General features: G+C 51.1%; 1 protein-coding gene across 1 annotated transcript in view; it reads left to right on the forward strand.

Annotated features, from left to right (window-relative positions):
* Positions 1 to 6,721: 6,721 nt before the first annotated feature.
* Positions 6,722 to 14,950, forward strand: part of LOC104536391 (general transcription factor II-I repeat domain-containing protein 1-like) — a gene marked incomplete at its 3' end in the record, with an annotated part of 13,958 nt that continues 5,729 nt past the window's right edge. Inside the window, exons 1-3 of the mRNA XM_010178979.1 lie at positions 6,722 to 6,844; positions 8,846 to 8,987; positions 11,610 to 11,756. Of these exons, the coding sequence (XP_010177281.1) occupies positions 6,722 to 6,844; positions 8,846 to 8,987; positions 11,610 to 11,756 (412 nt within the window). The remainder of the gene's footprint in view (positions 6,845 to 8,845; positions 8,988 to 11,609; positions 11,757 to 14,950) is intronic.

A 14,950-nucleotide genomic window follows, 5' to 3' on the forward strand; every position in this document is an offset into this window, starting at 1 on the left:
GAGGCCTCCGGTTCGCTCGGTGCTGCTTTTATAACCGGGACTAAAACGTGGCAGGCGCCAGATTATCCAGGAAAGCTGAGCTGAGGCGGCAAAGCTGGTGGATGTTGTGGTGCCGGTGTGTACGTGAGGAGCTTTTCCAGCAGGTGCCCTGGGGTTTATCGGGAAAATAAAACTGGGGAGGAGGTGTCCGGTGGTGGGGGCTTGTTCTACCCAGTACTACCTGGCTGGAAGGAGATGGGGGGCAAATTTAGGGCTTGAGGGAGCTGGCAGACCCAGCAGCGTTAGAGCTGTTGGCATGGTGGGGATGTGGGCACAAGCGGTTGGGTACCCTGGACCGTGCCAGGGTCTGTTTGCTCCCACTGTCCCCAGCTCTGCTGCTTTCAGACTTTTGCAAAAAAATATCGGCTTTTAAAGTAGCAAAAAAAAAAAAAAAAAAAAAAAAAAAAAAAAAGGAATTTTTAATGTGGGGAGAAACATGGGGTAGCAGTTGGAAAAGGTTATGGGGCTGGGGGTGCACCGGCACCCACCTCTGGGAGACGTGAATGTGGTCTCGGCAGGTGCTTTTTCACAATGCAGGGTGGCACTAGGGGTACCCCAAAAAACAGAATGCCTGGCCTGCCCTGGGAGGGCTGCTCTGCCAGGGAACCTGTGTGCCCTGCTGCAGCACGGGGCAGGGATTAGGAATTCAGGGGCTTTTGGGGGTGTTAAGGCATTTGAGGGTATTTCTGGGTGTTTTGTGAGTGCCCTGGGCTGCAGTTATCTGTTATACCTCTGACATTGGTGCTGACCAATGGATCAAGCATCGTTGGTGAAGCAGTAAACTGCCCTGGCAAAAGTTGTGTGGCTTCATCCCACGCTGGCTCAGGATGAAGAGGATGGGGCTGCAGGGGCTGGATGCTGTCCCTGAATTGGCCGTAAGGGATTAGGGTTTAACCGAGCAGCACGGGTGGGTTAAAGCCATTACGCCATGAGTGAGTCGTCCAAGTGGAGCAGAAATCTCCACACCTGTGGCAAAACCCCCAGCGAGAATGGGGCTGTGCCATGGTGCTCCTGCACCCGAGACCAAGCTTTGCTCGCATCCGCTGGCTCCGCTGATACTGGTGTTTGCTTAAGTGATTATAAAAAAACCACAAGTTGAAATTCAAGCCCAGTCCCTACCCCTGGTTTTGACCCTGCTGTGGTTTATGTGGTTTCCAGGGCTTTTTGTTTGATGGGTACCTTGCTGTTGACAAAAGGACCTCAAAAGTCCCCAAGATGCAGCAGGGCAGAGAAATCCCTTCCAAATCAGCGCCTTTTCCTTGCCGGTGTGCTGGTGAGATAACCCCTAGTGTGGGTGCTGCTCCAAAGCTATGTCCCCAGTGAGGATATGGAGGACAGTCCCCTCTCTTGGAGGGAGGATGCTGTCCAGGCACTGGCAAAGGATCTTATTTGTCCCAGTGACTCTCATCACAGCGGTTCCTGATGGATTTTAAAGCCTGTTTAATGGTAGCCAGGGCTAATTGCTTAAATGTCCTCCAGGACCAGCGTAATTTTTTAAAATCCCCTTTAAATATGCCTTCCCAGAGTAAAAGGCAATTACAAATAGAATCATTATTGTCTCATCGTTACATGTGGGTCATCGTTAGATCTATGCACTGGGTGTGAGATCTCATCCCCCTCATGTCGGATGGACTGCGGGTGCTGGTCCTGTTCCCTCCATCCCAGGGAAATGGAGGTGACCAAATGTGGTACCTGATGTCCTATGACTTATTGAGCATTTCAGGTGGCTGAGAAGCCCAAATGCCACCTTCAGATGTCCTTTTGGTGCCTGGTAGCCCAATTGTCTCCTTCCCAGCAGTGCCTTTCCCCTGCACCCGCAGGCTGTCCCTCTTCTCCCTCAGAAGTCCATGTCAAGACCTACCTCTAATATCTCTATCTATATTCAATATATATTGATATATTATATATATTTTTAGAATAGTTTGCTGGAATTTGGTCTGGCTCACTTGGGTTTCCCATGGTCTTGTTGACACTGCTTGAAACGACAGGCAGAATTTTCCTGGAAAAATGAGTAAGTAGATAATTTCCAGCCCCTCTTGTGTGGAGCTGCAGACAGAACTGACATGATGGTCTTTTTATATTTTTTTTCTTCTTCTTTTTTCACCCCCAATGTGCTGAACGGTCGAAGTTCTCATTAATTTAAATTCCAGTTTGGGTCCCTGAACTGTGAGCCAGCCCACACAGTCGGAGGCTTTATAAACATCCTGTCTGGGGGGATTGCCGTGGTGATGCTGCGATGTCCGTGGGGCAAGTGGGGACCACTGGTAGCATCTGTTTGGGGCTCTCTGTGCTGCTCCCCTGCTTTTTGCAGGGGATCTTTTCTTCCTGGAGAAGAGGAGGCTGAGGGGAGACATTATCACCCCCCTACAGCTCCTGAAAGGAGTGGGTAGCGGAGGTGGGGGATCGGTCTCTTCTCCCAAGTAACAAGCAATGGGATGAGAGGAAATGGCCTCAAGTTGCGCCAGGGGAGGGTTAGATTGGAGATCAGGAAAAAATTCTTTACCGAAAGAATGGCCAAGCATTGGAATGGGCTCCCCAGGGAAGTGGGGGAGTCCCCATCCCTGGAGGTGTTCAAAGACTGTGTGGATGTGGCACTCTGGGACATGGTTTAGTGGGCATGGTGGTGTTGGGTTGGTGGTTGGACTTGATGATCTTAGAGTTCTTGGATGCAGTTGGTGGTTTAAGGGCTGAGCTGGAAGGTGTTGCACCTACCCAGCACTGGTGGGTTTGGGTCAGGGCGCCAGCCATCAGATGCTTTGCCCTGCAGTGGTTTTGAGTGGCCTGGTGTCCCCATTAAGAGAAATACTTCATGTGCTGAAAATCACCAGGGTTACATTTGTAAGATACAGTAGAGCTGCAGGAAAAAAAAAATCACTCAATTCAGTCCAGAACCAGTCCTGGTAGAAAGCAATATAAGAAGCAGCAGGTGCAGGATGTCCTCAGTCCCTCCTGGGCATTTGGCTGTTCCCATCTCATGGCATCCTCCACTCTGCGCTGGGTTTGGCCCTGGGTAATTCCCAAAAAAGGGGTTATTGCCTCTTTTTTTCTGATGGCAAGGGTGGCCCGAAGGAGCGATGCGCATGGAAAGAGGAGACAACAAGTTCAGCCCAGTTTTATGAGTCATGGGCGAGTGCATGGCTCCCTTTGGGAAACTGGATTTTGGGGTTTATGCTAAATAAGGCATTTGTACGCAGTGAGGTGAGGAGGATGGCAGTGGAGCCCCTCCTTCAATCTTGATAAATATGATCCTGTTGCTTCTGGTTGTGGCACGGGGCTGGAAATTGCTGTAAGGCTTGAAAAGGTGAGCAAGAAGGAGGGCGACAGAAGTAAACCCCAGGAGCTTACAGCACCTGTCTGTGCCCTTAGCCGAGCCCCAGACTGGCAGCGACAACAGGGCCGTGCCGTGCTCCCGAAACTCTCCTCGCTTTCTCCTAATTGAACCTGTTTATAATTTAAGGGATATAACCCCACCGTTTTCTGCTTGGAAAGTTCCTTTGTCAGGGGAAGGGGGGGGGAGCGGGGGGGTGTCGTTTGCTTGTTGGGTTTTTTGTTTTTACTGTTTTGTTTGCTCTGAACACTTTGGAACCAGTGACGCAGCATGCGAGACGGGAGGATGTTTGTTTTGGGGAGCGACGCTGCACCACAGCAGTGGTCAGGGGGATGGAGCGGGGTTGGGGGCACCGCCACCGTTTTGGCAGGGGTGCAGGAGCCTCCCCACACGCCTGCTTTTCCCTTTGCTGCAGCACAGGTGATTCACGAGTGAAACTCCCCTGGGGCCAAATTTCTGATCTTTCCCAGGATTATGAAGGGAGGCGAGGAAGGAGGTGTTGTAAGAGCGGGGCAAGCGATGGCCCGTGCAGGCTCCCTGCCCACGACCCGTGCTGCTCATCCTGTCCCCGGGAGATGCATTCGGAGAGGGGAAAATAATTAAATAATGAAAAATTTAAATAATAAAATAAAATAACTATTTTAAAAAATTTAAAGTTTAAAACCAATCTGCAAGTGTTTGCTTTGGCCCTGTGACAGTGGCATGTCCCTGAGTCACCGTGCACCTCCGGAGATGGGACTTGGGCTGTGGAGGTGGGATGGGGCTGGGACCAGAGCTGAGCCCCTGCTGCAGGCCGGGAGGGGGAACTCAATCCTTTAGTGGGTGCCCCAGGGTGGGTTTGCAGCATTTTGGGTGCAAAGTGTCCTGGGAAGCGGGGTAGGATGCTTTACACACATCCTACTCACCCCGCTCCCCACCACTGGTCCTAACTGCTATAAGAATGGTTTACCCCAGTTTTCCTAAAGATTACTTTCCCTTTGATTAGACAAACAACTTCAAGCCGTACATCTTAATTTGATTTGAATAAGCCTAACACTTACTGTGAAGTTTTTTTCCCTCCCTTTTATTCCTCCCTCTTCTAAATCTGCTGTCGTTGCTCTTCATGACCATAAATAACTAAAAGCTTCACAGGAATATTGTCATCCCCTCAGTCCCTTAAAGTCCTGTTGTATTATGTGGGTCATATTTTTATTATGATGTCTTTTCTTGTTGAGTGATTCTCCCTTTTCCTTATTAAACGATCAGCTAGGTAAAAGGGATTATTTTTGTCTCTGCAAAGCAGGAAGTGGGTAGAGAGGGGCTGCAGGACCCTTCCCCACTTTCTGTTGCCGTTATCCCAGGGTTTCCCTTTGGTTCCCCCCCTGGGGTCATATCCAGCTTTTTTGCAGCTGAGGGAGGAGCATCTCTTCCCCGTAAGCACTGCTTCCCACAGGAGGCCATGGCTGAGTACGTTGGGGCAGCTTGGGCTCCCCAAGGGACCACGACCAGCCCCACCAAGGGGCTGTTGGAAGACGATGTTGGAAGACGCTCATCTGTCTGTCCATCCATCCATGCATACACAAGCTGCAGAGCTGGAGCGAGCCAGACCATTTTCTGGTGTTGCCATAACCCTTGGTGATGGTAAAAGCTGGAGGTGCCTGGCAGAGCCCTGTCCCCAGTGTGGGGACATCTGAGGGGCTGTGCCCCAGCTGCAGGACCTGTTTCCTGCTTTATTTTCCAAGCTGATTCGTGGTTTTGGGGTTTTTCATCCCAAGTTTGTCCTAGAGGAGAAGACTCAGCCATCAGCTTTGTTAGGCCTCTTAAGAGCAGGCCTGGAAGTCCTGACAAGAGCAATTCAAGAAATTCAGTCTTTATTGTTTAATTGGGAGTTGTCTCCCCCCCTCGTTAGCTTGTTGCATGCCCAAATAACAATGAGGCTTTGCTACAACCCCTGCCCTGTGCATGCTCGGGCACCTGCAGCGATGCTGGCGCAGGCGCGACTTGTTATTTTGGATCAAAACCCACCATTTCCCCAATTGCGTGGGCTGGCACGGCCCCACTTTGCAAGAAAAGGTCTTCTGCTTGGGCATGGATGTGAACTGGCACTGGAAGGTAAATTTGGGTTTTTGCTGTTGACTTTTAACCTGCATTTTCAGCAGGGCCGAGCGGCTGCGGTTATTGGCTGACCTGCAAATCGAGTTATGTGCGGGCAGCTTCATTCATATTCCCCAGCTCCTGCCCGTCTCGTCTCGTTAGAAATTCTCCGGCCTCTTTTATCCGCTTGCAGCTTCGAGCACATGATTTACGATCTGGTTCGAGTGGCTCCCAAGCATTGCCGGCAAATTTGCCACCCTTTCTTGGCAGGATTAAAGCCAGGCAGTGTGACACTGCCCTGTGGATGGAGAGGCGATAGCTGGGAGGAACTGTGCTGAGTGCTGGGGGGTGATGCTGTATTTAGTGTGGGTGTGGGTGGCCTAGCGTGGGAGTGGGGTGATTTATGCAGGGCGAACCCCTGCTTCAGTTTCCCCTGCCTCAGTTTCCCCTGCAGTATTTGCATTGCCTTGGGTCATGGTGAGACGTGCATCTTGGGAAGCAGAGACCTGGTGCAGCTGCTGCATGTGTGACCAGGCCCTGACATTTTTTCCCTTTTCTCCCCCCATTTTGTAGTGAGGGATGGAGCTCCCAGGGCTCAGATGTGGGGTTCCCATGTGCTGCCACTCAGTCCTGCTCCCCCTTCCACAGTCCCCCAGGAGTGCAGGGTGGGGTGATTTGTTGATGGAGCCCCTTGTCGTGCACTGGCTCCCTTCCTCAGGGTGAAGGAAGAGCACTCTGTGGTGTTGGCCCATTTCAGGGACACCTTTTGGTGCCAGGCTCATTCCTTGCACAGAGTACAGGGCAGAGGTGTGGGAACACCCACCATGGTGTCCTCAGGGGGATGTGTGTCCCCAGAGCTCAGGCACACTCTACATCTGCTTTGGCATCGCATCGTCCAGCCCGGCTCCTCTGGGGTGTCCCACCACGCAGTCCATCCGGTGTGCCGCACATGGTGGTAGCATCTCCCTGGGACTGAGTCCTGAGGGCAGAGGTGACCTGGGTGCTGCTGGGACACGCAGCATCTGCCCTGGTGTTTGGTTGTGTCTCAGCAGCGTCTGCAATTATCTGCCTTTAGCAGAGGAGACGTGGGGAATGTGTGGCTGAGGCTGGCCCCAGCCTCTCCCCGTGTCTCCATTTCCCCTATGTATCCATGCTGGCATTGTGCCGTAGCCCACAGCGTAGTGCTGGGCCGTGCTGGTGATGCTCAGCGCTGGCTCTCCGGCAGTAACAGCGATTCATATCTTTTTCTTTTTCTTTTTTTTTTCCTGTTTTCAGGTGACTATGGCCCTGGCAGGGAAGCCTTTAGACGTGACTCTCAGCACCTCCAGAGCCGACCAGTGGAATATGGTTTTTCCCCAGAAAGACGAAATCATCACCAGCTTAATGTCTGCCTTAGACTCCATGGTAAGAGGCCAACGGCACATCCCCATCCCCCTCCATTGTGTGTCCTCCCTTCACTGGGGCTGACTAGGCATGAGGCTGAAGCAGGAGGGCTGGCGAGCTCATCCCACTGCCCTCCACTGCCGAAAAGCCCAGGTTGCTGCCAGAGCTGGGAAATAAAAATCCTCTCCTGCCCTGGCAGCCGTAAGGTCCATAACGTCAGCCTCTGTTAATCTCAGATGTGTATTGTTTTCCCATTAATATTTATGTTGGTATCAACTGAATGTAGGGTGGTTGAGGGTTTTTTTCCTTGATGTTTTACCACTGTTACTGTGAGCTTTTACACAACAGGAGAACAATGGCTTTTATCTCCAAGAACAAAGAAAATAACTTTCATATCTTTTGATGTAGAATTCCTGGTGGAAACCTTGCCTGAATCAGCCGTGCTTACATAAACAAGATAACTGTCTGGATTAAGTCTTGTGGACCAGAGCTAATCTTATTTTTAACTGGGAATGTGATCAAGAAGGGAAAGCGGGTGTGTAGTAACAAATGCCTAATGCAGTGCGGCATGCTAAATAGCCCTCCTTTTTTGAAAGTCGAGTCATACTTAATGTATTTATCATGGATATGTCTTCTCTACACAGGTGGGGTTTTTTTCACTAATACTAATTTCCTTCTCTTTGACCATCACCACCCTGCTAAGGAGCAGGTTCCCTGAAGCTGATGCACCCTGAGCAGCTTTGATGATTTATATACGTGCCATCCCAGACAGCAAATCACGTTATCGTAGTTTGGCTTCTTAATGAATATACATTATTCTGCAGTCCTCGTTAGGTGCTTACAGCAGGGGCAGGGGGCCAGGCTGCTCCTGAAATTCAGCTTTTATCCCTGTGCTGGGCTCTGCACCCACTGCAGCCTGGCTGCCTGCATATGGGGTAATAAACCACGAGGTCGTGTGTGTATTGCCAGGCGGGCTTAGGGTTTGGATTTGCACTGCCTCCAAATTCCACATCCCTTAGATTTTGTAATTCTTTTTTGAGCGTTGGGCTTTTTGAGCAAAACGCTGCCATTTGCTGCTGGGCTTTTGAAAGGAGTTTTCTTAAAAAAATTACCTATTTTGGGGGACGTGGTTCAATACCTCCTTCTTGAAGAAGGTGAGCAGGAGGTAGAAATGACCCAGTATAGTGTCTGCTTTAAGCCCATGCAAATCAAGCTCACTGTAAATGCATGCAAGGAGCTGAAGGGGTTTGGTCCATGGGCTGTCCTGCTCCCTTCCTGGCCACCAGCATCCTCCAGTCTCTCCAGAGGGGTGCAGATGTGCAGCTGGGGCTGATGATGGGAAAAACCCCTCATTTTACCCATTTAAATCATGACCTGGGTATAGCGTCTCCCTAGCGTCCCTGCTGTAGCTATGGGAATATGACTCAGGCTGCCAGCACTGCCTAACTATTATAATATTAAAAAAATAATAATAAAAAGGCATATACATGTGTATTCTGTACAACAGGAAGCACACGTTGCATAAAATGGATTAATGAAGGAAGCCTTTTCCATCTCTTTAATGTTTTGCATAACTGTACAAGAAGAATCACTCGACTAATCCAGACTTTGACCATATTAGTGCTCTGCAGCTGAAATAATATTCCCGTGCTCCTTATTTCATTAGAGCTGGTGGAAAAATACAAATTGTTCTTGGTGGGGTTTGGTTTTGTGTTTTTTTTTTTTTTACAAATGTTTTCTTTTGAAGAAATCTTACATAATGTTTACATTTAGGATAGGAAAAAGTGAAGATAAATGATGGGTAAATAGTTCTTGTTTTCCAGCAAAGCATAGCTCAGCCGGATACCTTTCTGGATCTGTAAAGTCACCAAAGTGTTTAGGAGACGTCATAAAACCCATGAAATTCTGACCCAAACCAGAACATTGCTTTTGATGGGAAGAAAAAAAATCCCACTGGAAAATGGGCAGGGGTGCCAAGCGGGGCTGCCCCCACAGCCGCTCTGACCCGGTGCCTCCCCGCAGTGCTCAGCACTCTCCAAGCTGAACGCAGAGGTGGCCTGCATCGCCATCCACGAGGAGAGCACCTTCATGGTGGGCACCGAGAAGGGACGGGTCTTCCTCAGCGCCCGCAAGGAGCTGCAAGCCGACTTCCAGAAGTTTTGCCGTGAGTATCCCTGCCGTCGCTGTCTCCCCCTGAGCTGAGCTGGTTTGTGCCAGCTGGGATTTGGAGGGCACCCAAAGTGGCGTGGCGTGAGTGGCGTGGAGTGGCGTTTGAGGTCTTAGCCAAAGTAGTTTGTCCTAGTGATCCCGCAGGAGTAGAGATACTTTCTTGGGCCAAGGCCTTTTCCTGGTTTTGGAAAGACAGGGATGGATTTGAGAGCTGGGAGTGTTGGTTGTGGAGCTGCCTGTTTTTTTGAGAGGCTAACGGTGAGTGGAGAAAGGATGACTTGAGCAAGAATTGTGGTCCCCCCTGGTCTCCAATTTGTGTCACCAGATATTGCAGGGAGATGTGTGACTGGCAGCAGTGTTCTGGTCCAGGACACTCTGCTAGGTCTTCAAAACCAGCCTGGGAGCTGAGAGGAAAGTGGGGGGCATGCTGTGCGTGAGGACCTGCATCTCTTGGACAGCATCATCCCTGGGGCGCCAACTACTGCTTTCCACACTCCACTGAGCTGGGATGGGATCAGGCTGGGGACCCCAGAGCTGGGTGGACCCAGACCCGGGAGGACCCCAGAACTGGATCTGCTCACATCTTGCTGCCCATGGTGGGATGTCAGTGGGGAAAAACGCCCTGGCTGTGTGTGTACATGTGTGGTGTTGATGGAAACCATATTCGTGCTTAATTCTTTGGAGACATTGCTCAGGAAGGGTTGGCTCTAGTGAAAACATGAGCACTGTTGAGCTGCCAGGGTCTCTGTCTGCTCAAGTTATTCTCCACACATGTGGGGTGAGCTGGGATGGCTTTACCAGAGCAGCTCCTGGCCAAGGCTCCCCTCTGCCCCTCCGTCCTGCCCACTGTGGGCAGCTGCCCACCACCTTCACCACACCACTCACACCCGGGAGAGCCTCTGTTAGTTATCCTCCACTTTGGTGTGTTGCATTTTGCAGGACAGGAGGCATTTCAGGGACACTTCCCGCGTCCATGGGTGACTCTGCCTCCCCGTCCCCCAATGAGAGGCAGGGAGGTACCTGAGCGGTGAATGGCAGCAGGGTGCCCAATGGGAAGGAGCCCCCTCATATATTAAATGTCAGCTGTGTCTCCCTAGATCTCACAATATTGATGACCATCTGAAAATCTCACTTTTAGAAATACATACGTACATCCTGGCCAGTGACCTGCCGCCGTGCTGGGGCAAGATGCCCAACAGTAGATCCTGCTCCCCCTTTCCTTTGGTTTCATTTACACCTTTGTCAAAATGAAATGGTCTCGTCTGATTGAAAGCACAAAATCTTGACAATGGGGTTTGGGCGAAGTGGCTGATGCTGGAGACAGGGTGAAACGTGATGACTCTCTCTTGAATTACAAATGGCCCAGGCTCAACTCTGCTCCGTAAAGCTCTTACAACTGGCACGCAGTGGAAAGCATCCCTGGAAGTGCCTCTGATTTATGATCTAGCTGCCCCCTAAGAAAGGATCAGATATAATCTAAAGCAGACATCACTGGGAGATGTAAGAAGCTTCTTATCTCTCTGGACGTGCAGACCTCACTTGGACGCCCTCCTTTATGTGAACCTCAGGCTCAGCCTTTCCTGGTGTACGGGGGAACTTGACAGTGATTGGGATTAATGTCAGCAGAGGAGTGGTAGCACCCAGCCAGGAGTCAGAGTTGGCCATAGGGGGGTGTGGATGCACATGCATTTCACCACCTTGATAAAACACCCCACAAAACTTCTTCAGGGCCCATTTCCCTGTGCCGTGGGAGGCACAAGGAGCTTGCCAGGGGTTGTGCAGTGCTGAGTGGCTGTCCCCTTTTATATGTCTAGTTCTGTGGGTACCCCAGGTGGCTCTTGCCCCCCCTCCCAGTGATGCTGTTCCCACGGGAGGGATCCACGAGCTCCTTCTTGAGTGCCCAGGCAGCATCCAGGGCTGATTGCCGGCAGGAGCCTGTCGAGGATGATGAAGGAATTAGTCCTCTGCCGCTTAAAATCCCTTGTGAATCGCTTTGGATAGCACAGCAATAATGCATTTGTAGTGTTTAATTTTTTGTGTGTTTAGAGATGCAAGGAAGTCATTGCCAAAGATATGCTTTATTTGAGGTTTAATGGGGGAAATTAGCAGGAAATAGAAGGTATTACTGAGCTACGTGATGCTGAAGGGTAAAAGAGCCTCCAAGAAAGGCGAATTTTCTTTTCCTGAGAGACTGAAGGCTAAGCAGATTGAAACCAGAGAAAAGAAATGTGCTGCCCAGTTAATCACAACAGTTTTGGTGGAGCTGAGTGAGTGAAACCAGGGAAAGGCGGGACATGCCCAGGATGACCGACCCCGCTCCCAACTGCGCTGCTGGCACCACTGCCCATGGCGCCACCTCCCCCTGCATGTTGGGGGCTGCAGGGGCCGTGGGCCCATCTAAGTTGTGGGTCTGGGGTGGGTCTGGGGTCTGCCCAGCTGAGGACTTTGTAGATGCCGTGGGGGTTTGGCGGGTGAGGTTGCATTCAGCCCTGGCTGAGGTTGGTGTTACCCAGCTGGTGTGTTCAGTCACATCGCAGCCACCTGGAAGCATGTGCAGCATCGCCCCTGAACCCTCTTCTCACCGCAGCGTCTCCCATTTTCTCCTCTTCCCCCGCAGGAGTCCAGCACAGGAAGGAGCAGGACGTGGAGGTGCAGAAGAAGGCAAAGGAGTGCGGGCGAAGCGTGCTCAGGGTCTCCCCGGACCAGGGATCAGACGTGTACCTCCTCAGGAAGATGGTAGAGGAAGTGTTTGATGTGCTTTATAGTAAGAACCTTCACACTTCCATTTGGGGATTTAGATTGCCCCCGGGGCTTGCCGAACTGCCTGGCGCCGCTGCCAAATGCGGTTTTTGGCCCCAGCCTGGCTCCCTGGCAAGGGAGCAGGCGCCTGGCAGGGGTGGTGTGGCGGGACATGCTCCTGCATAGGCTTAGCGCTGCGTTGAGATGGGATCCAGCCACTGCTTCTTCATTTCCCAGTTCCCCAGACTGGGCAAGAAAAAAAAATCCCTGTGCTGAAGGGAGCATCCTCTGTCTCCCTGGCCAGAGGAAGCTTCTGCCGTGCCCTGAGCACACCTCCCAAAAAAAAAACCTTTCACAAGTGCTGCGTCAGGGCTCTGCAGAGACTCCTTCGCCCTGTTCCCTGGCAAGTCTATTTAAAAGGAAAAAATATTATTTTTCTAGCAGACGGCCCTGCAGCCCCGGCTCCGAGAGATGAGTTGGTGCCATTCCAGCACATGCATCATCCCTGGCAATAAAGCTTCTGCAGTTAAAATGTAGATGACCATATGGCTGTTGATATGTAACCCAGTGGGTTGCAGAGCTCCCTCTGGGCCCAATCTGTGGAGGCTCGAGCAGCAGCAGCGCCTGCTTTGCGCTCAGGAGGTGTCCCTGCTGGAGCACCCCCATTGCAGCTGGAGGTGGTGCCATGCTCCTGGCTCATCCCCTGGCAGCACCTCTGGGGTCATGCTGGTCTGGGTAGAGAAAGTGAGGTTTGGTTGGGAAAAATGGAGCGGTGAGCTCCAATATTCCCCCGTGCTGCCCAGTGGATTGCATTAGCCCAGCATGAACTTTCAGGGGAGTTCAGGCAGAACCAGGTGTTTCACTTTGCTGGGTGCAGCTCCCCATCACCATCTGGGATTTGAGATGTGCTGCTGGGACTGTGCTGGTCTCTCTGAGCAGAAAGCGCAGGCATTGTGTGCTGGGTTTGGGAATGAGTGCTCCCACACGATGAGAGGAGGATAATGGGTACTCCCACCAACCACCCTGGGCCCACGTGCAGGATTTGGTGTTGGGTGCTCACCCCGCCAGTGCCTGCTGTGGGCTTCACAGACAGAAAGGGGAGATGGCAGCCCTTCCGCCAGAGACAGACAGTTACTGAGGTTCTCTGAAACCACTTAAAGGACTTGGAGGCGATGTTGCCATTAATGGAGGTAATCAAGTCCTCGCTGCCTCCAGAAGGCTGGGCCCAAGTGAGAAGGGATGATGCAGAAGAGCCATAAATATATATGATATAATTGCATTAAAAAGCTTGATCAGGGTTCCTCTGCATGTACAAACCAGGTGGCCCATCCGTCGGGGTGAGTTTATGATATTCTTTACCTTGTCGAGGTGCAGGGACAAGCTGGTCGGGTCCCCAGCCCAGGGTGGCCAGCATTGCTGTGGCAGAAGGAGGTTGGACATCTTTGGGCTGGTGGTTTTGGCCCTGGCATTTGGGTGTAATTCTGACACTGGGGGTAATTCTGACTTTGCTGCTGGTTCAGTAGGATCAGCTGTGTCCATCCTATGGCAAAACCCTCTCCAAATGCCCACCGGGAAGTTGAGTGAGGAGAAGTGCAGCAGGAGAGAGTGGGTACCCCACGGTGATTCTGTTCCCAACACCGAGAGGACTGTCAGAATTTAACAGTTATCTTTCTTATGGGTTTTGGGGTTTTTTTAATCCTTTCAGTCGCTTCTCACCAACAGGGATGTGAAACAAAAAATTGTAGAAAACGCTCAGTCAAAAAGATTGCGTATTCCCTCCAGAGCCAGATAATCTCTGCACCAATGGGATGACTGATTACTGCCGGCTTCTATTAAATAGGCATTAATGATGATTATTGTCTCTCCTTAGCTAAACCGTGAGTGTCTGCATGGCAGCGCGAGGCTTGGTGAAGGTCACTTTGACAGTAATGTGTTCCCCATAAAAATACGTTCGGGGAGTTGTTAAGTGTTGGGTTGATAAGGAGCTGCCGTGGGCATCTGGAGCTTCTCCCCATCAGAGAGGTGATGGAGGGAGGTGGAAAGCCGCTAGTGCTGGTGCACTGGGGCAGGGAAACCATCAGCTTACAGCAAGTGTACTCACGGTGCTGTGGTGCAAAGGTTCGTTTTGAAACTTCTGTTATTGGCTTAATTAAAATGTTATCCATCCTGCCTATAAGGAACCTTGATGGCTCCTGCAAGCTGCATGTCGTTCGGTATCATGCATTCCTTCAAAGAACATGTTGAAGAAATCACTTTTAATAAGGACTTACTGACAGCACCACAAGATTTCCAGGGTTTCTGTAAGATCTTTCGATGTTTGGAGTTTTTTAAAAGAGAGAAAAAAGGAAATATTTTAAAGAAAATCAACAGTATAAAATCCCATAGCTATTTAAAGGTCCCATAATCTCTGCCTGCCCCACGGAGATGAAGGCACAGACACCTTGCCACGCAGCCAGATGTTCTGCATCTGGACGCTGCTTTGCCAGACAGGTCGCATTCCTAATGTCTGTTTCTTCTGCTTCGTGATTTCAGCACCAGGTTTGTTGGTCTCAGTGCCTTGGGTTGGTTTCCAAAGTAATTTTTCCACAGAGAGCAGCTCAAGGGTTTTGGCCATTCCTTGAAATTCTTCTGAGGGGGCTGGTTTTCCGATGGTGTCTTGCCTGGTGCATCCCCGATTTGGGAATGTAGGCTTTGTAGCCGGTTTAGAAAATCTCTGCATAGCTGTGATGCTCAGTGGTGGTGTTCTGCTACCTGGGAGGGGAAAACAGTTTGCTCCTGACAACGTGGGGAGATTTTGGTGTCAGAGGTACAGCAGAGCCAGCCCCACACGGTGTGGACATGGGGAGACTCTGTGGCCATGGTCAAGTGTAGCGGGGGAGATTTCTGGTCTTCCAGAGGCAATCATGCAGCCAAACGTACTGATGTTGGTGCTGCCTGAGAACGGTGGGATGGAGAGCAGCTGTTTGGGTTATTTTTCTTGTCTCTCAAAGCGCATCAAGGCTGCCTGACAGCAACAGCAAGCAAAGTTCTTCCAGTTCTTCCAGGAGGCAAAATAAGAAAGCCAACTGAAAATAAGGTTCCCAGAATATCTCAGTAAACATGAGATCCAATTCGGCGCGAGCCCTTCAGCCTCCTTTGTCACCTCCCAGCTCCCTCCCACCTTGCCGGCAGCATCCCTCGCTGGCGTGGGGCCAGGCGCTGCGGGGGGGGGGGGGGGTG

This window comes from Mesitornis unicolor, unplaced genomic scaffold (genome assembly GCF_000695765.1).
Source record: "Mesitornis unicolor isolate BGI_N332 unplaced genomic scaffold, ASM69576v1 scaffold5882, whole genome shotgun sequence".
Classification (NCBI taxonomy): Eukaryota; Metazoa; Chordata; class Aves; order Mesitornithiformes; family Mesitornithidae; genus Mesitornis; species Mesitornis unicolor.